Here is a 23,245-nt window from a genome sequence, read left to right on the forward strand (position 1 = left end):
TGATGGGTAGTGAGCCTCTGGCGCCAGAGTGAGATCTAGTGGACGCTGTGGTTGGCCTGATGATCCGGGCCTGCCTTACTGTCTCTTACCCCCCACACACACACACACACACACACACTGAATGAGACCACTGATTCCCCCGGCTTGGGTAAGGGCATCAGAGAAGCTTTGAACATTGTGGAGGAGGTGAGTGCTGAGAGTGGAGAGAGAAGGCTCTTGACTGACTTTCAGGAGACTGTATGTTCGGACTATGTGCAGCCCAATGGAGTAGGATGTGAACTGGATGCATGCCCCAGACTATTGTCCAGTCCAAGAACTACATGTACTTTGTTTTTTGTTTTAAGCGTCTTTGATATGATCAAATACATCTATTATTATTATTACCAAGAAGCCATTTCAGGCTATAAAGTTAGAGTAGCTAGCTTGTCTATATTAGCTGGCATGACTGCTGGCAAAGTTGGTAGACTGTAGAAAAGCAAGCAATTACTAAATGTACTGAATAAGACTCACATTCCTTTCAATCTTTTACCCAGATTTTAGCAGAGATGCAGAGAAGCGTATTTAGCATATTTTTAAAAAAGTGATCACCAGCCAGGAGGATACATAACAGCTCAAGAGGTATGCTTAAATACGCAGACAAATAAACCCATTTTTAAGATAGAATTGTGATTATGGCTCTAGGTTGCAGGAAAAAAAGCTGTTTCAGGTGTTTGAAAAATGCTACACTCTCCAAAACCCCACCAGCCATCCTCACAGTACTTTGTGACCGCTCAGATTTTTGGGATGCATGACATCCCTGGGTGCATTGATCATTTCTATTCCACATAGAGAATAAAAACTTTCGCTATAGGGATCCAATGCTGGAACCCCATTGTAATTGGTGGGATTACTATTTTTCTGCCTTTAAAGTGGCTACAATTTTAACATGGTATAACCAGATCAATCCCAAATTGACTGCTATTCAATTATGGAGATCACTTGATTGGTATAAGCAATTGGTATCCACTGTTAAATTCTTCCAGACTTCCACAAGTGAGTAGGGCAAAGATGGGACCTGTATGTCGATTTGGGATTGAGCCGACAGTCACCGAACTGTAAACTGGTTGGGTTAAGTGTACTTTTCCTCTATTAAAATGTCTTTAAATGTCCACATGGTGGTGCTGTAATAACAACCGAATTGAACTGTCTCTTAAACTAGTTTAGTTATAAATCCAAAAAAACGGAACTCTCTTATTAACCACTTACAACCCGCCCTTTACAACCTCACTAACAGTGTTGTGAAGCGGTTATGCTGAATACATGCACCAACGTGAAGCTAAAGAATATATAGGCCTGTTGATTCACCCTGTGCATCATGATGTGAAATCGAATTCAACTACTCTCTAGCCTGGTGGTGCTCACTCAAAACAGTGAATCTTTGGCCATCTAAATTGCATGACATTTTGCACGATGACAACTCTAAACCCTCCAAGAGAGATTGAGTGAAGTTTCGAGACTGAGATTAAGCAGAAATGGTAGGATCCAGTGCACGACTCTGGAGTTGCAGGCCAACTGCTACCCATGGTTGATGTTACAATGTTGCAACATACAGAAGAGGGAACTGATGTGTTACAACACTGCACATATAAGCTATAAAAACATGTTAGACATACACAGACTGAAACAAAACGAGTCCGTGGGGAATAGGGGAATATGAACACAGAGGTCTAGTCTCTGCCACCAATAGAAGAGCGATATATATGGGGGCGTGTCTTACCAACTGCAGGCTAGGTTGCGCGCACAGCGCTGGGAGAGAGAACTTGATACAGAGTAACAGTAAATCACACCGACCTACAGTATACCAGTGTTCAAATTTGTAATCCCATTGCATGTATTTTTGGCTAGTGAAAGGAGCAAGTGAGATCACTGCGATCTCCCATTTGGATAGAGTTGATTTGTTGGGTAAGGACAACAACAGATCTTTTTCAGGCACAGTTCAAATATATTTGAATTTCTAGCACCATGGAAATGTCCGAAAACAAGCCGAATGATGATCCGAAGTTATCTACGACTGACAGGATGGTAAAATGTAAGTGTACAATTAATTGATGTTGATCATAAACAGTTGTCGCGTTGCTTTTTATTTTGGTCATGAAGTCACACACTGCTTCCATAGACGAATGTCTCTCCCTCTCAACACATTGCAATCCTAGTCGTATTGTACCCGAATGGTCTGCTCAATTGGAAATCTGGTTATGGAGAAAAAGGGTGTTAGCCGTGAGATACGACACCGGCTAGGCAATCTGTAAAAGTAGGAAGTAAGGGTGTTATTACAAGAGTTGCAGGCATTCAATGTTTGCATTTAATTTCGGGCAACATGCTTGTTGGATATGGTCCTATATTGTTTAACATCCGCACATACAATAATATATATGCTTTTTTCTTATTTTAAATGACCATAAAATACATGACTTGTAGCCACAGACATCTCTTCTGTATGAACATGGACGAATCATGTAGGGCAGGCCATCCAGTGATTGTTAAAACTATTATTCCATGGTTAAAAGTTAGACGGTTCACCCCTATTTTGGAGTCCATACATAATAGAGTGACACATGTATCTGTTTTTGGCTAGCCCCCATGTTTGATGTTTGCCCCCATGGTAGGTTACTGTAGTCTATGGTGTCTAGAAACCACATGGGGGCTGGACTATAATGACACATTTCTTGTAATCTATTATTCATGAAATCACTATTGATTTAAACACTGAGTTAGGTTTGACTCTATACTCTACACAGTGTGAAAATAGTGTGTAAATAGTTTTACATTTGCTATGAAGGCTAGTAATCATCCCCTGCCACATCAAATCAAATGTTCTGTCACATGCGCCTAATACAAGAGGTGTAGACCATACCGTGAAATGCTTACTTACTTACAAGCCCTTAACCAACAATGTAGTTCAAGAAATAGAGTTAAGAAAATATTTACTAAATAACTAAAGTAATTAAAAAATATATAAAGTAACACAATAAAATAACAATAACGAGGCTATATACAGGGGGTACTGGTACTGAGTCTATGTGCGGTGGTAGAGATTATTCGAGGTAATTTGTACATGTAGGTAGGGGTAAAGTGACTATGCATAGATAATAAACAGCGAGTAGCACCAGTGTAAAAAACAAAGGGGGGGGGGGGTCAATGTAAATAGTCCGGGCGGCCATTCTGATTAATTGTTTAGCAGTCTTATGGCTTGGGGGTAGAAGCTGTAAGGAGCCTTTTGGACCTAGACTTTGCGCTCCGGTACCGCTTGCCATGCGGTAGCAGAGAGAACATTGCGTGACTGGAGTTTTTGACAATTTTTGGGGCTTTCCTCTGACACCACCTAGTAGTATTCAGTCTCCCGAAGGGGAAAAGGTGTTGATGACTGTCTTGGTGTGTTTGGACCATGATAGTTTGTTGGTGATGTGGACACCAAGGAACTCGAAACTCTCGACCCACTCCACTACAGCCCTGTCGATGTTATTGGGGGCCTGTTCGACCCTCCTTTTCCTGTAGTACATGACCAGCTCCTTTGCTCACAGTGAGGGAGAGGTTGTTGTCCTGGCTCCACACTGCCAGGTATCTGACCTCCTTCCTATAGGCTGTCTCATCATTGTCATGATTAGGCCTACCACCATTGTGTCGTCAGCAAACTTAATGATGGTGTTTGAGTTGTGCTTGGCCATGCAGTCGTGGTTGAACAGTGAGTACAAGAGAGGACTAAGCACGCACTCCTGAGGGGCCCCAGTGTTGAGGAGCAGCGTGTCAAATGTGCTGTTTCCTACCCTACCACCTGGGGGCGGCCCGTCAGGAAGTCCGGGATCCAGATGCAGAGGGAGGTGTTTAGTCCCAGGGTCCTTAGCTTGGTGATGAGCTTTGTGGGCACTATGGTGTTGAATGCTGAGCTGTAGTCGATGAACAGCATTCTCAACATAGGTGTTCCTTTTGTCCAGATGGGAAAGGGCAGTGTGGAGTGCGATTGAGATTGCGTCATCTGTGGATCTGTTGGGGCGGTATGCGAATTGGAGTGGGTCTAGGGTTTTCGGGATGATGGTGTTGATTTGAGCCATGACCAGCCTTTCAAAGCACTTCATGGCTACCAATGTGAGTGCTAAGGGGCAGTAGTCATTTAGGCAGGTTATCTTCCCTTTCTTGGGCACAGGGACTATGGTGGTCTGCTTGAAACATGTAGGTGTTACAGACTCGGTCAGGGAGAGTTTCAAAATGTGAGTGAAGACACTTGCCAGTTGTCCGCGCATGCTCTGAGTACACATCCTGGTAATCTGTCTGGCCCCGCGGCCTTGTGAATGTTGCTGACATCAGTTACGTAGAGCGTGATCACACAGTCTTTCGGAACAGCTGGTGCTCTCATGCATGCTTCAGTGTTGCTTGCCTCGAAGTGAGCATAAAAGGTATTTAGCTCATCTGGTAGGCTTGCGTCACTGGGCAGCTTGCGGCTGGGGTCCCTTTGTAGTCTGTAATAGTTTTCAAGCCCTGCCACATCCAACGAGCGCCAGGCAATACCTTGAGACTTCTTTAATATTAACATGGAGCACCAGCTGTTATTGACAAATAGACACACACACCCCCGCCCCTCATCTTACCAGGTGTAGCTGCTCTGTCCTGCCGATGCATGGAAACCCCAGCCAGCTCTTTTTTATCCGTGTCGTCGTTCAGCCACAACTCGGTGAAACATAAGATATTACAGATTTTAATGTCCCATAGCTAGGATAGTCTTGATGGTAGCTCATCCAGTTTATTTTCCAGTGATTGCACATTGGCCAATAGGACGGATGGTAGTGACGGTTTACCCACTCGCTGACAAATTCTCACAAAGCATTTCAAGTCTTTGTTGTTGAAATTAAAGCATAAATCAAAGCCTTTGCTTATTCCTAGTTTTTAGGATGGAAAACATTTAGATACATTTTTCAACCATTTCTAACCTAAGAACTAGGAATACGCAAAGGCTTTGATTTCTGTTCAAACAGATGGAAAAGGGGTCTTAGACAACATCTACCAGGTATTAGAAATACATCAAAACACAAGTAAAGATCCCTGCCAACTAATATCAACACTTATATTTAGTTTTGGAGACATTATTTGCCTTTTGGAAGTTTAAGAAGTATTGCTTTGTAATAACATTACCAAAAACCCACATATCTTTACATAAGTTATTTTCAGATTTCTCTCCCTCATGAGGGAAAACAATAAAAGTTGACAGAAGTAAGAAGTAAAAGTAGACCTACAAATTAGTGATTGTGTTTTTATTAATAACAATGTGGCTTATGATTTTTAAGTGGTTAAAATATGTCGTTCTGTCACCAAATCGGTAACGGAGTGACGAAAACATCTGTAACAGAATGACTGCAACTGAATTGGCTACAATCGGAATTCATAATAGTGACATACCACAGTTGTGTCAACTGCTACTGTCCTCCCTTCTACTGGCATACTGTTATGTTCAGCTCATTACTGTTTTCTTTCTCTTTCTGTCAAGTGGTGGTCAGAGTGAGAGTGTGAAAACAGTCTAGACAACCCCTTCCTTTCTCTCTCCCTGTCTCTCTCCTCTCTCTTTCCAGTTAATGTCACCTCTCCCGGCTCTTACTGACACCTACCCATGAGTCCTTTCTCTTTCCATTTACTATAACCAGCCCTCTCACCCACTGAACACCGATTGACACAGGACATCCATGGACATTGAAATTTGGTCAGTCCAAATCTGAACCAACCATAGATGTCTGTTTCACAAGTTTGGACTGCAAGTTTGGACACAAGAGTGTCTGGAAGTGTTTTAAATAAAGTACTGTAAAGTTCAGTAGAGTGAAGTTTAGTTCAGAAAGTTTAGAACAGTGAAGTTTAGTTCAGTAGAGTGAAGTTTAGTTGAGTTCAGTACAGTAAAGTTCAGTTTAGAACAGTAAAGTTCAGTAGAGTGAAATTTAGTTCAGTAGAGTGAAGTTTAGTTCAGTGCAGTAAAGTTTAGTACAGTAGAGCACACTCAAGTTGATTAAGGCTGGGAATTGCCAGGTATTATCACGATATTTAGGTGCCGATATGATACAGTATGTATTGCAATTCTCACATTTCTATATGTGTTGTGAATCAATACTGTGATTTGTTTGCGATTCTATGTTCCAAACCGCTGCAGAGGGACAAGAGAGAGTTTGGACAGTCATGGAAATAAGTGTTGAAAACAAATTGGCTTCATATTTAAAAAGGAGATTGAGAACAAGCTATGAAGGAACATACTGGAGTTTTGATGCAGGTACAGCAAACTAAGCGCAACAATTATATTGCAATATTGTCAATATGATATATCGTCAAAAATAATATCCCAATATGTAACTGTATCCATTTTTTTTATCACTAGAGTCGAGTACACTATAATCGACTGTATTGTATTGTACTGAACTATACTCTGCTGTTTATTTATTCCTTTATTAGGATCCCCATGAGCTTTTGCAGAAGCATCAGCTTCTCTTCCTGGGGCCCACAAAAAAAACACAAAACATGACAAGTAACAAAACACTGATAGACAAGGACAGCCACACAAATTGAAACTACTAAGATAGACAAACAATACATCAAAAGAACAATTCATACAATACAAATAAAAAGTGATGAACGGAACCGTTCTGTATTTTATCGAACGGATGGCAACCCTAAGTCTAAATATTGCTGTTACATTGCGCAACCTTCAATGTTATGTCAGAATTATTTAAAATTCTGGAAAATTAATGACGGTCTTTGTTAGGAAGAAATGGTCTTCACACAGTTCACAACGAGCCAGGCGACCCAAACTGCTGCATATACCCTGACTCTGCTTGCACAGAACGCAAGAGAAGTGACACAATTTCCCTAGTTAATATTGCCTGCTAACATGAATTTAGAGAGAGAAAAATAGTCCTATAATTCCTAACCACAACCTAAAACTTCTTAACTGGGAATATTGAAGACTCATGTTAAAATGAACCACCAACTTTCATATGTTCTCATGTTCTGAGCAAGGAACTTAAACGTTAGCTTTTTTACATGGCACATCATGCACTTTTACTTTCTTCTCCAAGACAGTGTTTTTGCATTATTTAAACCAAATTGAACATGTTTCATTATTTATTTGAGACTAAATTGATTTTATTTATGTATTATATTAAGTTAAAATAAAAGTGTTCATTGTTCATTCAGTATTGTTGTAATTGTAATTGTAATTTATTACATATATATATATATATATATATATATATATATATATAAATGGTCAGATTAATCGGAATTGGCTTTTTTTGGTCCTTCAACAATCGGTAACAGGGTTGATAAATCATAATCGGTCGACCTCTATCATATGGGACGCTGGGCTGAAGGGAGTTGTAGTTTTCATTTAGTAAACATTCAACCTAGGTCAGCGCAGAAATGTGGTAATTAACTACCATGACCATAATGCATTGTGCCTGTTCTTTTCCATCTTGGACAGAGATGGATACACTTTTATGCCTGCTATGTCAGGTAAGATACAGACAGACCACATACACCCCCGAATGAGAGAGGAATGTACACAACACAACAACGAGCGAAGAGAGAAAGGGATAAAGACAGTTCGTGAAAGTATGCCTTATCTACTTTGAAAACGAGTAAAATGATTGTCAGACAACTCTGCAGCATGCTTATCGAGGCTAGCTCTGCTAAATAGGATGACTAAAGACAAGACAGCATGGGGAGAACAGAGATAATGTTCGATGGTTGTCTGTCTGACTGGCTGCTACTGCCTAAGCAGAGAGGAGATGATGACTTTAAGAAATGAAAAATCATCAAATTATCAAATAAAAACTAATATACACTGTAATATTTTATTATTTCATGGTAATGCCCTATTTTACTATGTGAACATTACAGAGACAATGGAATATGTTCAATGTTTTGGCAATTGAATGTTCACTATATTTGGCTTTGGAATTTCCATTAAAAAGCTCAAATAATTTTTATGTCATTATTTCATAACAGCACTAATCTCTCAGCACTAGAAGGTGGCAAGTCTTGTGGGGTATGTATGGGTGTCTGAGTTGAATGTTATTTGATTATGCAGACAATCTGGAATTTTTCATTTTCTCATATAAAATAGAAAAGAAGCAGTTGATCTCTGGTCAACCATCAAACAGGAAAGACTGGCCTTAACAACTAGTACAGTCGATTTGTTTTGAACATATTTTTTATAACAGACCACCTTCACAACAACTTAATGTGACTTGACCATGATAACTGACCATCAAATGTTATATCTAGGAGTTGAGCTTCTTCAACTTGCTCAGTGGTCACAACCTTTATGTACAACTCCAGTCAAGGTTTAGGTCTTCGAGAATGTTTTGAACCAAATACAATGCTTTTAGATGTAGATGTATTTAAGACCAGTTTATCATTAGTCACCCATGCTGATACTGACTGTAACTCCTTATTTTTTTATTTCAGTCAGCTCACTGGTTTTCGGTGCTGACATGTAGAGAGTGTAATCATCCGCACGCATAGTCATTCTAGCTTTGTGTAAGACCAGTGGCAAATCATTTGTACAAATAGAGAAGAGTAACGGCCCAAGAGAGCTGCACTGAGGGACACCACACTGTACATATCTGATGTTGTTTAAATAACTCTTCAAACATGCGATGGCAGGTGATGTGAGGCCATAGCAAGTGAGTTTCATCAATAGCAATTTATGATCAATAGCATCAAAAGGTTTCACTGAAATCTAATAATACGGCTCCAGCTATCGTCTTATTGTTAATTTTGTTTCAACCAATCACCTGTCCCCTGAGTCAGTACAGTACACGTTGAGTGCCCTTCTCTATATGCATGCTGAAAGTCAGTAGTTAACTTGTTATCTGAAAATTGTCATTTTATTTGGTCAAACACAATTCTCGCCATCAGTTTACTAAGAACAGGCAGCAAACTGATTGGGTGGCTGTTAGAGCCAGCAAAGGGTGCTTTACTATTTACTGTACTGTACTGAACTCTACTGTACTTTACTGTATTAAACTGTACTTTGCTGTGCTCTACTGTTCAAAATTCTGAAACATAAGACATCTATGATTGGTACAGATTTGGTCCAATTCGGACCAACCAAATTTGGTCTTGTTTGAAGGCGGAGCTCATTAGAATAATAGCCAGTGTGTAGAATAATACCCAAACATGCAAAAGAGGATAGTACACTTTTTACCTTTGTGTACCTATTCAGGATACATCACCATGAACAGAAGGACATTTATAGTTATGCATTTCTGTATTGTACAGATAAGGGACTCGTGATGTAATTATTTTACCATCATTCTGTTACCGGATGTTAATCCCCTTCACTTACTGTAGTTTAATAAACAAAATAGATTTTTGTTTCAAACTCAAGGTGGGTTTGGAAATAACTGGATGCATCCAGTTTTCAGGGGAAATATAAAAGAGCCTGACTCCTGCTTTTGGACATTAACACAAAAACAACTAATGGAACTGTGAGGGGACACACGCACGAACACACACACACACACACTCTTAACACACACGTAATTTTTTGTTGTTGTATTGTTTGTATAATTATTTTTTCCCCCATTTGTTGTGTATTGTTGTATTTGTAACTTGTGTGACGTTCCTTGTCTATCAATGTATCAGGGTTTTGTTACTTGTCATGTTTTTGTTGTTGTTGTGAACATCAGGGCGAGTAGCTTCTGCAAAAGCTAATGGGGATCCTAATAGACTAATAAACAATGTGACACTCCCATCTTAAATCCTCCTCCACATTTACTGGATTGGTTAAACAGTGCAGAAGACAACCTCCCCCAACAGTAATTATTTTCTTGTCAGGAACGGAAAGAAAGAAATGCCTCAGGCGTTCATTCTTATGCCTGCTACGTTACTTTATCTCATAGCTGACAGTGACACCCCATTCTTTCTGCAGACATCTTTGAATCTTAATTCAGAGAAAATATTTAACAGAGTTTTTGGAAAAAGTGGTCAAATAACAAACTGAGGGAGATTTTACCGCCATTCTGATACCAAAATTTACATCTGCACTGTTCTTCGAGTAAATGTGTTTTTGTACGATTTTCAGATACTCTACTCTCTGTTATTATCTATGCATAAGTCACTTTAATAACTCTACCCACATGTACATGGGCCGCTCTTTCCTGTGGATTTCTGAACATAACGCTCCAAACAAACGGGAGGTATTTTGGATATAAAAATAATATTTTTGGAACAAAAGGAACATTTATTGTGTAACTGGGTGTCTCGTGAGTGAAAACATCCGAAGATCATCAAAGGTAAACGATTCATTTGATTGCTTTTCTGATTTTCGTGACCAAGCTACTTGATGCTAGGTGTTCATAATGTTTTGTCGAGCGATCGATAAACTTACACAAACGCTTGGATTACACAAACGCTTGGATTGCTTTCGCTGTAAAGCATATTTTCAAAATCTGACATGGATTAACAAAAGGCTAAGCTGTGTTTTGCTATATTGCACTTGTGATTTCATGAATATAAATATTTTTAGTAATATAAAATGAATGTGGCGCTATGCAATTCAACAGTTGTTGATGAAAATTATCCCGTTAACGGGATTTCAGCCCTAAGAAGTTTTAAGGGCTTCTACAGCTGTTGTATTCGGCGCATGTGACAAATAAAATTTGATTTGATTTTTTTTCTTTGAAAATTGTTAAAAGTAGTCCTTGTGCATGGAGTTGTATGGTTTGTTTAACTTTGCAATCCATGTTTTTTTGTTTGGCATACTTTCAAAGTGAAAAATCGGAGTCTCAGCGCACTCTGTTACTGTGGAATTGCCCTCATGCTAATGTTAAACTACTCACAACCCACATCAGACAAAATCACAATTATTCTTGTCCTGAAATCGTAAAGAGGAGGATTTTAACTAACAATAAAGGGTGATTGTGGTGATGCTGTGTTAGGTTGTTGAAAGCTACCACACATACACACACACACACACACACACACACACACACACACACACACACACAATGTCTATGAAACATTTATATCAGTTGATTGACTTTTCATTATTTTCCATTAATTATTTGTCCTCAAACAGCTGCTATGATATCAGACATAGAGTAGTCATTATTTCAGCTTTGTGTCAATATTATGACTGTACTCTATACAAAGCACCCCTCCAAATATCTTGAGGCAAATTGTTTGTAGTAATCTGTTGCCAATCCTCCTATTTCACCCTATGGGCTGTTTCTCATCTTCAATAGAACATGCATCGCACCTTTCCACCTGTTTTTGAAAACAACGCCTGTATAAAACTGATGTGGTGGCAACCGACTGTTTCAGTAAATACCCAGGTTTGTCTTATAAAAAGAGTAACCATATTGCCCTTAAGTTTGTGGAAGAGCTGTAGATTTCTATAGCTACGTGACTGCTGCTTCCGGCTCAATAGCATGCATGGTAAGTTGGCGACCATGTTAATGTAACGTGAAGAGTATCTGTTGTTGTCTATTTTATTTGACTCCAGTTAGGGAAAGCCTCCATAGTAGAGGGTGTGTTTGCAGAGGCCTTTCTTTTGGCTTTTGAGGATAGGCCCAAGCCCCTTGTTTGGACTTGTGGGGGTCGGCCACTACGGCCACTGATCCCAGCTGGATAGCTGAGTCATTTTCAGAACCTTAAGTAACACCACATACTCACCGTGGATTTATGTAATCTCCTGCCCAGAGACGCAGCTTCCCCCTGCTTTCAGGTTGGTGTGTGTGTGTGTGTGTGTGTGTGTGTGTGTGTGTGTGTGTGTGTGTGTGTGTGCGTGCGTGCGTGCGTGCGTGCGTGCGTGCGTGCGTGCGTGCGTGCGTGCGTGCGTGCGTGCGTGCGCTTTTATTTGGCCCTCTTAAGTTCTCTGAGAAATAAAAAATAAATACATTTATATATTTGACCTGTTTTAAATTTTCATTGTCTTTCAATACACACATACAGTACAGTATTTTAATTGTTAACAAAAGTGGTTAATTCGCTAATCACCATTTTACTAGGTCGAGAGTTTAGGACTACAGTATAAAGTTCTATCTGCAAAAAGATGATTCTGAGATAATTGTCTATTAAAGTTCCGAACCCTCTTTGGTTTGAATGGTGTCAGCGATTTTTATTGTGTATTCTTTTGAACTTAACAACATGAATTGGGGGTATTTAGAGTACTATATATAGGTAGAGAACATTGAACAGAACAAGGCCATGTCTAACTTGATTTTGACAAAAATGCAGATAAATGAAGGAATATCTGATGTCTCGCAAGTGGATATAATAATGGTTTTCAAATAAACAGTCTTTGAAGGTATCAGCCGGGAAATAGCATATGAATGTGTTTTGTAGAGATGTCCAGATTTCCTTATCCTTACTCTTCCTATGTCCGACAAAAGCGGCACTAGAGGGTGGTAATTGGGAAGACGAAGGGGGTATGAAGAGGACCATTTGTGACCGAAAACGGAGGCAGCAGAGAACATAATGGTATTATCATACATCATCGATTGTCAGCTGATAATGTCAAATGGATTGGATAGAGACAGTGCACTGTCACAAAACAGTGTTTCTTATGGGACTTATGGGCCCTTCCCAACCATGCAGAGAGAAAAATAACACAAATATTTAACAGAAAGGTTGTTAAAAGCACACTGTATCTGTTTTGATCCAAAGAGCTGCTTGCTGCCATAACTTCTTGGATGATTGACACACATTTCACCCTGGTTGGTTGTTGTTGGCTGCTGTACTCCATTGGAGCATTTTAGTGTCTCTCTTTTAAGTGTAACCCCAATGAAAAGAGTAGGTAAACACATGAGAGAGAGAGTGTCAACATTTACTGGGTGGTTACAAGGACAGAGGAACATGCTGAACAAATAAAGATGGAAGAAGGCATATGCTGACAGATTGGCTCGCGAACCTGTTCTCTCTTTACTTTGTCATTTGAATCAGACCCAAAATCAAATCAATTGATTGATCATTTGTTCAATTCATCGTGGATGTATGCCCGACACAAGACTTAACAAGTCTTTTAAATCGTCCTTTGGCACCTGCCTGTTTCTTAAGACTTGTTCACAATGCAGACCCCTAGAAATCCCCATCAAAATCCATCTAAGATAGAGATATTTTCATGCATGGGCTGCATTTAAATCCACCGCATCCACTAATGGCGGTGGAAGGTGGCTGAGCTACAGTGGCGTTTTTGTTCAGATCTTGAGACATCCCGAAAATCAGTCATCAAACTACTATGAATCGCTCTATATGGAAAGATGAGACTCGCACAATGGTGTTTTTCCATTTCCATGACCCCCAACAAGCGTCGCGGGACTTGTCCGAAGTCGGTACTGCTGATCCGCTAACTTCCGTCTATAGTGTCTGAACAGTTTGGGCTACACACCCTCTAAGGAAAGGTACGACTCTCACGAACATGTACACGTCGATTGTTTTGCTCTACAAGACTCGGTAGCCCGGTACCACAATATTTTTTAATGGAAGTAGTTTAGTACCCCCCAAAAAAATGATTCTGATCTTTCTTATATCGCTCAGATATAGGACAGACAATGTAAAACAAACTTCCTTTTCATTTATTTTTGGACTATCTGTTTGTCCATGTATGAATCTGTTCTTCAATTTTGCCGGGGGATACCTTAGGTGGTCCTAAAATTACAAATCAAATAGATAGTCATACCAAGGATAATTTATCTTTAAAGAAAATTGCATATGTTAGCTTAGTAGACAAATAATAGTCCAAAAACCACTTAGGGCAGCTAAGTTGCATGGCCAGGAATCTGACCTCAAACCTCTTACAAAGGTGGTTTGAAATGTGGCTTGAAATATCAGACTCCATGTGTTTTTTGGCTGTTCAGACTGCAGTAAAAAGAACAGATTTGAATCGAACATGCAAAAAAACTTCAAACTGCCGATGTGAACAAGGCTTTAGTCCTCCAATGTCCCTTTGGCATGCGGATAGGTCCCAGAATGCTTATGGTGTGTGTGTGACTAATGACTCCGGTTAAATGGGATTGCAGGAATTGTTGAAGGTACTATAGGATACATTATTATCAGCGATGAGATCAGAACTTTGCCTTTCGTACTTGTAAAACATCTCATGCAGCTGTTGACTGTCTTGATGACTTGTCATGAAACTGCAAAGACTGCAATGATAGCCTCGTACTGTATTCATATATACATTCTGGCATCGGGTGACATTGGTTTTTAAGGGGATGTCCTAAATGTCCATGACGTTGCGACACACACTCGGAGACTCACTACCGTTGTACACCTGAGGGACTACTGCACCTTGGTCGCTCATTAGATTACAGAGGAATTAGTCTCTGTTGTGGATTTAGGACACAGCAAAGGGGTGGATTTGGCCAGATTCATCTCTTTATAAAGACATAAAGGCAGATCTGCTCAGGGGGTGTAATCTGACTCCATGCATTAGCCTGTGATCTTGCTAATACAGGCCGAATAAATGCGGCGAGCCTAGCGTAGATCTGGAAACCGCAATAATATAATTGGTTTGTGTGCAAGTCGATGGCTTTTGAATTTCTATCGATCACATCAATTTTTTATGTGACATTTTACATTTACATTTTAGTCAGCAGATGCTCTTATTCAGAGCAACTTAACAATTAGTGCATTCCTCTTAAGATAACTGGGGCTGGGTGGAACAACCACATATCACATTAGTAGGAAGTATATTTTCCCTTGATAAAGTAGTTCTCAGCAATGTCAGTGCCTGTAGGAAGATTAAATGTTGTTTTTTTTGGGGGGGGGGCATTTAAGATATACTCTATACAAGGCCATTTATTATTCAGTAATGATTCAAATTGAGTTGGGGGGGGGGTCTTTCAATCTTGACTGACTTGGCATCTCATGCAGTGTTATTACATTTCTCATTTTGAAGCAAGGCACCAGGTGCTATGTTCTCATAATGTAAAGGTCATGGGTGCCTTCTCACCTCACTGAGGCATTTCCTTGTTCCTGAGTTGACAAACTCATCTCCGTCAAACTCCACATTAAAGAATGACATACAGGGCATTCGGAAAGTATTCAGACCCCTTGACGGTTTCCACATTTTGTTACATTACAGCCTTGTTCTAAAATTGATTAAATTGTTCTTATTCCTAAATTGATTAAATTGTTTCCCTCCCCTTATCAATGTAAACACAATCCCCTGTAATGACAAAGCAAAAACAGGTTTGTAGAAAATGTTGCACATTTAAAAAAAAAAATTAAAAAAAGACATTTTACGTAAGTATTCAGACCCTTTACTTAGTACTTTGTTGAAGCACCTTTGGCAGCGATTACAGCCTCAAATCTTCTTGGGTATGACGCTACAAGCTTGGTACACCTGTATTTGGGGAGTTTCTCCCATTATTCTCTGCAGATCCTCTCAAACTCAGTCAGGTTGAATGAGGAGCATCGCTACACAGCTATTTTCAGGTCTCTCTAGTGATATTCAATCGGGTTCAAGTCCGGGCTCTGGCTGGGCCACTCAAGCACATTCAGAGACTTGTCATGAAAGATCTCTCTGTACTTTGCTCTGTTAATCTGTTGCTCGATCCTGACTAGTCTCCTACTCCCTGCCTCTGAAAACTGAAAAACATCCCCACAGCATGATGCTGCCACCACCATGTTTCACCGTAGGGACGTTCTTCCAGACGTGATGCTTGGCATTCTGGCCAAAGAGTTCAATCTTGGTTTCATAAGACCAGAGAATCTTGTTTCTCATTATCCGAGAGTCCTTTAGGTGCCTTTTGGCAAACTCCAAGCAGCTGTCATGTGCCATTTACCGAGGAGTGGCTTCCGTCTGGCCACTCTCCCATAAAGGCCTGATTGGTAGAGTGCTGCAGAGATGGTTGTCCTTCTGGAAGGTCTCCCATCTCCACAGAGAAACTCTGGAGCTCCCGCGATTGCTCAGTTTGGCTGGGCGGCCAACTCTAGGAAGAGTCTTGATGGTTCCAAACTTCTTCCATTAAAGAATGATGGAGGCCGGCCTAACGAGTGGTGCAGCGATCTAAGGCACTACAGTGTTTGAGACATCACTACAGACCCGGTTTCGATCCCAGGCTGTGTCACAACCAGCCTTGACTGGGAGTCCCATAGGACCACGCACAATTGGCCCAGCGTCATCTGGGTTAGGGTAGGGTTTGGCCTGGGGGGCTTTACTTGGCTCATCGCGCTCTAGCAACTCCTTGTGGCGGGACAGGCATCTGCAGGTGTTTCCTCCAACACATTAGTACGGCTGGCTTCCGGGTTAAACGGGCGGGTGTTAAGGAGCTCGGTTTTGTGGGTCATGTTTCAGAAGACGCATGACTCGACCGTCGCCTCTCACGAGCCCGTTGGGGAGTTGCAGCGATGAGACAAGTTTGTAATTGGATTGCAATTGGATATCACAAAATTGGGGAGACCTTCTGTGCCTCGACACAATCCGGTCCCTGACGACAATTCCTTCAACCTCATGACTTGGTTTTTGCTCTGACATGCACTGTCAACTGTGGGACCTTATATAGAGAGGTGTGTGCCTTTCCAAATCATGTCCAATCAATTGAATTTACCACAGGTGGACTCCAATCACGTTGTAGAAACATCTCGAGGATGATCAATGGAAACAGGATGTACCTGAGCTCAATTTCGAGTCTCATAGTAAAGGGTCTGAATACTTATGTAAATTTTAGTTTTATATTTTAGAAATGTGCAAAAAATGTCTAAAAACCTGTTTTCACATTGTCATTAGGGGGTATTGTGTTAGATTGAGGATTTTTTTATTGAATCCATTTTCGATTAAGGCTGTAACGTAACACAATGTGGGAAAAGGGAAGGGGTCTGAATACTTTCCGAATTCACTGTACATAACTACAACATACAAATGTTCCTTATTTAAACTTAAAAAGATAAGTTACATTCATTGCAATATACACGTTTGTACAACTTAACAGTTTAGGTCAGTGGGATTAAGACATTTCTTGTTGTTGTAGTTAAAACACTACGCTTTAGCGCTGTAGATCGACATAGAAATTGAGCCCCGCAAAAGTTGTGTCTGAAATTGGTAGCACTCAACGAGGCGCCTGTGATAATATGCCTGTGTTCTTGGGCACAGATGCAACACTGAGGTTTTCATTCTGATAATATTTTATTGATAACTCTACTCTACCACCAAACTCCATGTTGTCGGTGACATTGGGAAATCCCTACTGTTATCTGGGCCACATTGATTTGTTTTTTTTAGCTCATGTGGCTTGCCTTGCTCATCATACCCAACAGCAGTTATCTCCCTTGCCCTGTACTTTATGCTATCGTGATGGGGGGGTAAAGTCGACAAGAGTTACGTATCGCTATGTTGTTTTTGATAATATCGCAATATTGTTTTTGCACTAGTCGGCTGTACCTGCACCAAAACTCCCAAGTATTTTTCCTTCATAGCTCGTTTTCCATCCTATTTTTTAAATAGGGAGCCAATTTGTTTTCAGCGCTTTTATATCCATGATTGATCTAAACTCATTTTCCTCATGCTCTCTGTCAGTCTGCAGCAGACATATGGTGAGCAATATATTTGGAACATTCGAATCGCAATAAAATTGCAGCATCGAATCACAATACATATTGAATCGTTAGAATCGCAGTACCTATTGTATCGGCACCTAAGTATCGTGATAATCTCGTGTCATGAGGTCCCTGGCAATTCCCAGCCTTAGTACGCTTGATGTGGTAAAGTGGCTGTCCTCTTTCTCAAACGTGCATTTAATGTCTCCAGCTACTCTGGCTGGCAGGGCTTCATGCACTCCCTTTGTTAGCCATGGGGCTAACCGCAGCAGTCAGTTTGGAGCAGCGACAGTTGCCAGTTATTAGATTTCCCTCTAGGACCGGCAGTAGCAGAGTCCCAGATCAATCAATAGGATGTCTACTACAAGTGTAAATACACAGTGGGAATGCACACACAGAAGCCTTATTGGAGCCGGAAGGGATTGAAGCATAGGCCCCTGATGCGGCAGAGAAAAGCTGCTTTCTGTACGAGCCACCGTTCACACTCCAACACATATAGCAAGGGCAGAAAGGATAAGGACGTGCATGCAGTTGTAGAAGGCTGACGGACACACTCACACACACAAACACTGCATAAATACACACACACACACACACACACACACACACACACACACACACACACACACACACACACACACACACACACACACACACACACACACACACACACACACACACACACACACACACACACATAGATAGATACTGTATCTGTGCGAGTCCACATGAAAACATGCATCCCCTCTCTGCCTTATCTGTGTGGCTCAGACTGTACACACTGGACAGCATGCACACAGTACGCACACAGCAAGCCTATTAAATGCCAGCTAATGTTGTGTGCTAACCTGTGTTATTTATTAACATGTGGAAAGGCAGGGTTAACCCATTCCCCCCAGAGATACGTTTGAGTGAGCCCTGAGAATGCCTGACACAATACGAGCTGAGGTATTTGATAAACTTCCCTCTCAACACATAAGACACGTCTCTGGAGTTGGCACCATGTCCCTTTTTCATTTTCAGGGAAAATCTAATATGCTCTGAGGCCTAGGAGAACATGAGTCGTCAGTTGGCATCATGTCAGTTTGCAAAACACGCGTTTTGGCAGCAGGAGCCCCCACAGACCCCCCCAAAAAACGAAACAATACTATTTTGGTATCAAGGGGAATGGGGGATTCCAGACCATCTGGTGCTGCAAGCCAAGGTCTACCTCTAGGCTAACACTGCAGTGTTATCATACTCACTGTTTCTGAAGTGGGGGAATGTGTTATGTGGTAACAACATACCACTAGGTTAGACCCTGACGGATGGGACAAGCTCCTGCAGCGTAAGCGAGCATGCTTCAGCTTGTCTCACACACACACATACTTTAACTCACTCACTTATACACACAGACTGCACACACACACACACACACACACACACACACACACACACACACACACACACACACACACACACACACACACACACACACACACACACACACACACACACACACACACACACACACACACACACACACACACACACACACAGGGGTCTGCTCTGAAAAGCCAGCTGTACGCTGCCTGTTAACAGCAGAGTGGTGGAGAAAGGGTAAAAGCTTGACATCAGAGAGGGATGTTGCAGGGCTTCCAGCACCATGTCGACACGGCTGTGGAATGTTAGACACAGAAGGGAGTATTCTACCTCTCATACCATATATCAATCATCAAGCCTTCCAGTAGTGTGAAGCAGAAGGTGTTGGCCTGGGGAAAAAAATGTGTCTGCTAGTAACTGAGGCTTCAGGACCTGAAGAGATTGAAAACTCCCTAGTAGCTAAGGCTTCAGGACCCGAAGAGATTGAAAACTCTCTTGGCCTAGAGGAGTAGGTGAGGAGTTTCCAAGGGAGTTTTCTTCCGACACTTTGGAGATGAAGTTCAAAATGGAGGGAAAGTGTTGCATTTAATAACCTTTTACTGCAGTGGGCTAAATTAGGGTCACACAGAATGTTTCCTGGTAGTCTTAAACAAATCTTTGAAACCAAAGTGTACACCTCACACACATGGTTATGGGCTTAAAAAAAAGAAGACACCTTACCATGTCAGATATAGTTGAAATGTATTAAATGTTGAGTTTGCATCCCAATATTACACTCTATACACCGAAGAAGACTGAAATATAACAAAACTGTTTGACATAGAAACACCAGATCTTCTGCAAGTTTAAAAAAAAATCATGTTGATTAATTATGAAATTATGAAAATAACATTCCACCCATGAGGCCACTAGAGGGAGATTTGGTCATTTGATTGCAGGAAAGGCTACCTACAGTAGAACACTAATTTCAAAGTGGAATTTGTTGCCATGTCTCTCCTTTTAAAACGGATCCTTTTAAGTCATAGGGAAAGAGATGTTTAGGTTCCATGTTAGTATGCTTCCCAACTGGAAGAGGGTTGCGTTTGGCGCGTCGTTAAGGACTAGTTTTGGCACCAGAGCATTTCAAGATGGCGTCACACTCGCGCTCTACACTCTCCCGGGGTTGCCAGGTCTTCAGGCTTTAACTGGGATTGAGTTTGATGTTCTTTTACTATGTGTTTTATTTCTCCCGCGGTCACGTTCAGGTTTCCATTATGAAATAGGAGCCCTTCAAAGGCCCTGTGGGTATTTAGGCAAAGGGGAATATTCCTCTGCTAGAACTTGGTTGTCTATGGGCATAGTCATTTACTTTAGGAAATGCCTTAGTACATGCCGGATGAGTTTGGATAGAGTCTGATAAATAGCACAATATCCACATAAATTTAAATCACAGTTCAGTTAACTTTTCCGGTAGAAAGCAATCGATAGTATCGACACAGCAACTATTCACATTTCCTTGCTCATACAAAGAGGTATTAAAGTAGTCATGGCAACGTGACTCAGTACACTCTAACCCTTATTTCAACTTTATAACCTTTCTATAAAGCATAAAACAAAGACTTCTAGCTACACGAGTGTTTACCAAAGCTAACTGGCCAACTTATCGATCCTGCGGTGAAACTACAGCCCAGGAAGACATTTCTCTGATGTTTTCATACTGTTCCTGATGGGTGGACTAGCTTAGCGACTACAGCTAGCAAATCAAGGACTCTAGGTTTATTTTCACAAATTGAACCATGCTAATTATAGACCGCCTGGCTGAAAATGAACCCCCCCCACCCCATCCACAGGTGTGTTGAGCTCTACACTCCACACGCTTGACTCTGCACATTTGTAGGCAGTACCTTCTGTTCATATGTTTATACTGTATTGTCATTGGAAAATATCGTTTTTTTTTGTTATGTTCATTTAAAAAGGTATACGGCTAGCCTATACAAATGTCCCACATGTAACTAATTCAACATATTTCTGGGTTATTTTTCTGTCATTTCATAAAGGCTCTGGTTTTGTCTGAATCGATCAACATTTACCTGTCATTCACGTCAAGGAATCAGCTTCACAGCCATCCTTACCTCTACAGAGACAGAGCTGACCAGCGTTCAGCGACTGAACAGGCCTGGCTGTGGAAGAGAGGAGCCAGCCAGGCAGAAAGGGGTTTGAAGCCGGCCTCAGAGCTGTGGCTGCATGGCAGGCCACTCAGTCACACACGCCCACATGGAGGAGAGGGGGAGGGGCTAGCTGTCCAGACCGCTCTGCTCTGTGAAAAACCTACTGCAGAGGAGTCTGACTGGAGTCAGAGTCGTGACTGAGCACTGTTTGTTTGTGTGTGTGGCTGAGTCTGCCTGACTGCTTATGTGCCTGTCTGTTCAAAAGCTATTGAAAGCTGGTCATTGTTTACTGGTGGTACTGTAGGGGCTCTAGGTGTCTACTCTAAGTGTCTACTCTGTTGTGTCTACTCTGTAGAGTAGTGTTTACTCTGAACGTCCTCTTCTTTTTCACAGGATCTCAGAGTAGCTTTTGATACTGTGTAAAAAAAAAAAAAATTAAAAAAAAGGTTGACTCATCTCACAGTTGGGTGTCTTCAGTCCTTGTTACATGTGCGTTGGCAGCGGTTCGTAAACAAAGATACCACATAAACATTTCGGTAACATTTTACTCAAGGCCAACTGTTGTAACGCATGAAGATGCTGTCTCAATGCAACGTAAGACTTTAGCATTTTGTTCTTCAAAGTTGTTCTACAAATACAAGTGACCAAGCTAAAACGGTGCATAGTCAGGTGCTATCAGATCACAAACAGATGTCAATAGCTCCGGCGCTATCCACTGTTACCTAACACCGGAGGCCAGCCAGACTGTTAAAAAAGATAGTGTGTCTGTCTGTCTGACTGTGTCCCAGTTGATTTTGTGCCTGTCAGAAGAGCAACAGACTGGGGGCCATATATTTCATTGACCAATCAGCATAGCCTTTAAATCATCCTACTGCCCTGACGGAGATAGATCGTTAACAGGAGGGGCAGTGTGTCCCAAATCATGGGTTGTGTTCATTAGGCACCAAACAGCAGAAAACAGACTGAAACAGGGAAGGATAACAAATGTCCAATAACAAATTGGACATTTGCTCATTTTGTTTTTCTGTTGTCTGCCCTAATGAATACCACCCTAGCTGCATTTTGGTTTGTCTAGCGTGGAGCTGCCTCCCTCCCTACCACAAAGATGGCCTCCCATGTCCTGTTTCGCTTTGCATTGATGATGTGTTTTAGGATCTTTAACTCAAAATAATGCCTCCGTTGAAGAAGCGACAGTCTGTCAGTCCTAGGCCTGTAGATTTGTTTTTGTTTGTGGCTGTGTTTTTGAACATAATTTGTGCATTCTGTTTCTGGATGTCCCCCCACCCCCACACACACACACACACATGATGTATCATCATCATACATCTTAGACATACATCTACGCTGCCGGGGCCGCTGCCGGGGCGTTGGACTAGTAACCGCAAACCCCCGAGCTGACAAGGTACAAATCTGTCGTTCTGCCCCTGAACAGGCAGTTAACCCACTGTTCCCAGGCCGTCATTGAAAATAAGAATGTGTTCTTAACTGACTTGCCTGGTTAAATAAAGGTAAAAAAAAAATAATAATAAATAAATAAATACAAAAAAGACACGTCCTCAATTAATTATCATGGATATGGCATCATTTTTTTAAAAACGTAATGTAAATGTGAAACGTTGTGTGACACTGCATAATACATCAAAAACGATACGCTAAACACCAAACCGAAGTCAAACAGTCATCAAAGTGTGGGACGTTGTAGCAGAAAAGACGAGCTCCGTTGTTTGTAATGAATTCTGCGGCACACCCTAGTTACACGCGTACATGCACACTGTTTGTTGTCCTTTTTTGGCAGCTCTTGTACGGCTCCACCGTATGGTGCAGCCTATCACGTTCCCCCGGCCCCCACCCAGTCTCTGGGAAGGTTGAGGGAATGGCAATGCGGCTTGCCACATATCTACTGTGAACTCGACCGACTCTCTGTGTCCTTCCCTCCGCCATCTAACTGAAGTGTGTTATTAAGGTCTCTGACATCTTTGCTAGCAACGTCGACATTTCTATCTCTCTCTATCAAACTTGCTCTCATTATGCCTCTCTGTTTAGTTCTAAGACTGTCTCTCTGTCTGCTGTTTTTTTTTGTTTTTGGTTTTGGTGGAGCGATTCTGTGATTATGCGGTGCCCTTGTTCAAACCGCTGAGCTGGATAACACTACTCTCTGGGTCACCATCTGCCTCTCATACTGT

At 41.3% G+C, this 23,245-nt stretch overlaps 1 protein-coding gene across 4 annotated transcripts in view; it reads left to right on the plus strand.

Moving 5' to 3' along the window:
* Window positions 1-1,781: 1,781 nt before the first annotated feature.
* Window positions 1,782-23,245, plus strand: part of LOC118368726 (protein phosphatase 3 catalytic subunit alpha) — a 97,509-nt gene continuing 76,045 nt past the window's right edge. For 3 of the 4 annotated variants that reach the window (XM_035753079.2, XM_035753078.2, XM_035753080.2), the window contains exon 1: window positions 1,783-2,068. In XM_035753079.2, coding sequence (XP_035608972.1) covers window positions 2,002-2,068 — 67 coding nt within the window. In that variant the 5' untranslated portion in view covers window positions 1,783-2,001. Of the gene's footprint in view, window positions 2,069-23,245 lie in introns of all 4 variants that reach the window. The other variant, XM_035753076.2, reaches the window with a different exon arrangement.

Source organism: Oncorhynchus keta, chromosome 35, assembly GCF_023373465.1.
Source record: "Oncorhynchus keta strain PuntledgeMale-10-30-2019 chromosome 35, Oket_V2, whole genome shotgun sequence".
In the NCBI taxonomy this organism is placed as follows: domain Eukaryota; kingdom Metazoa; phylum Chordata; class Actinopteri; order Salmoniformes; family Salmonidae; genus Oncorhynchus; species Oncorhynchus keta.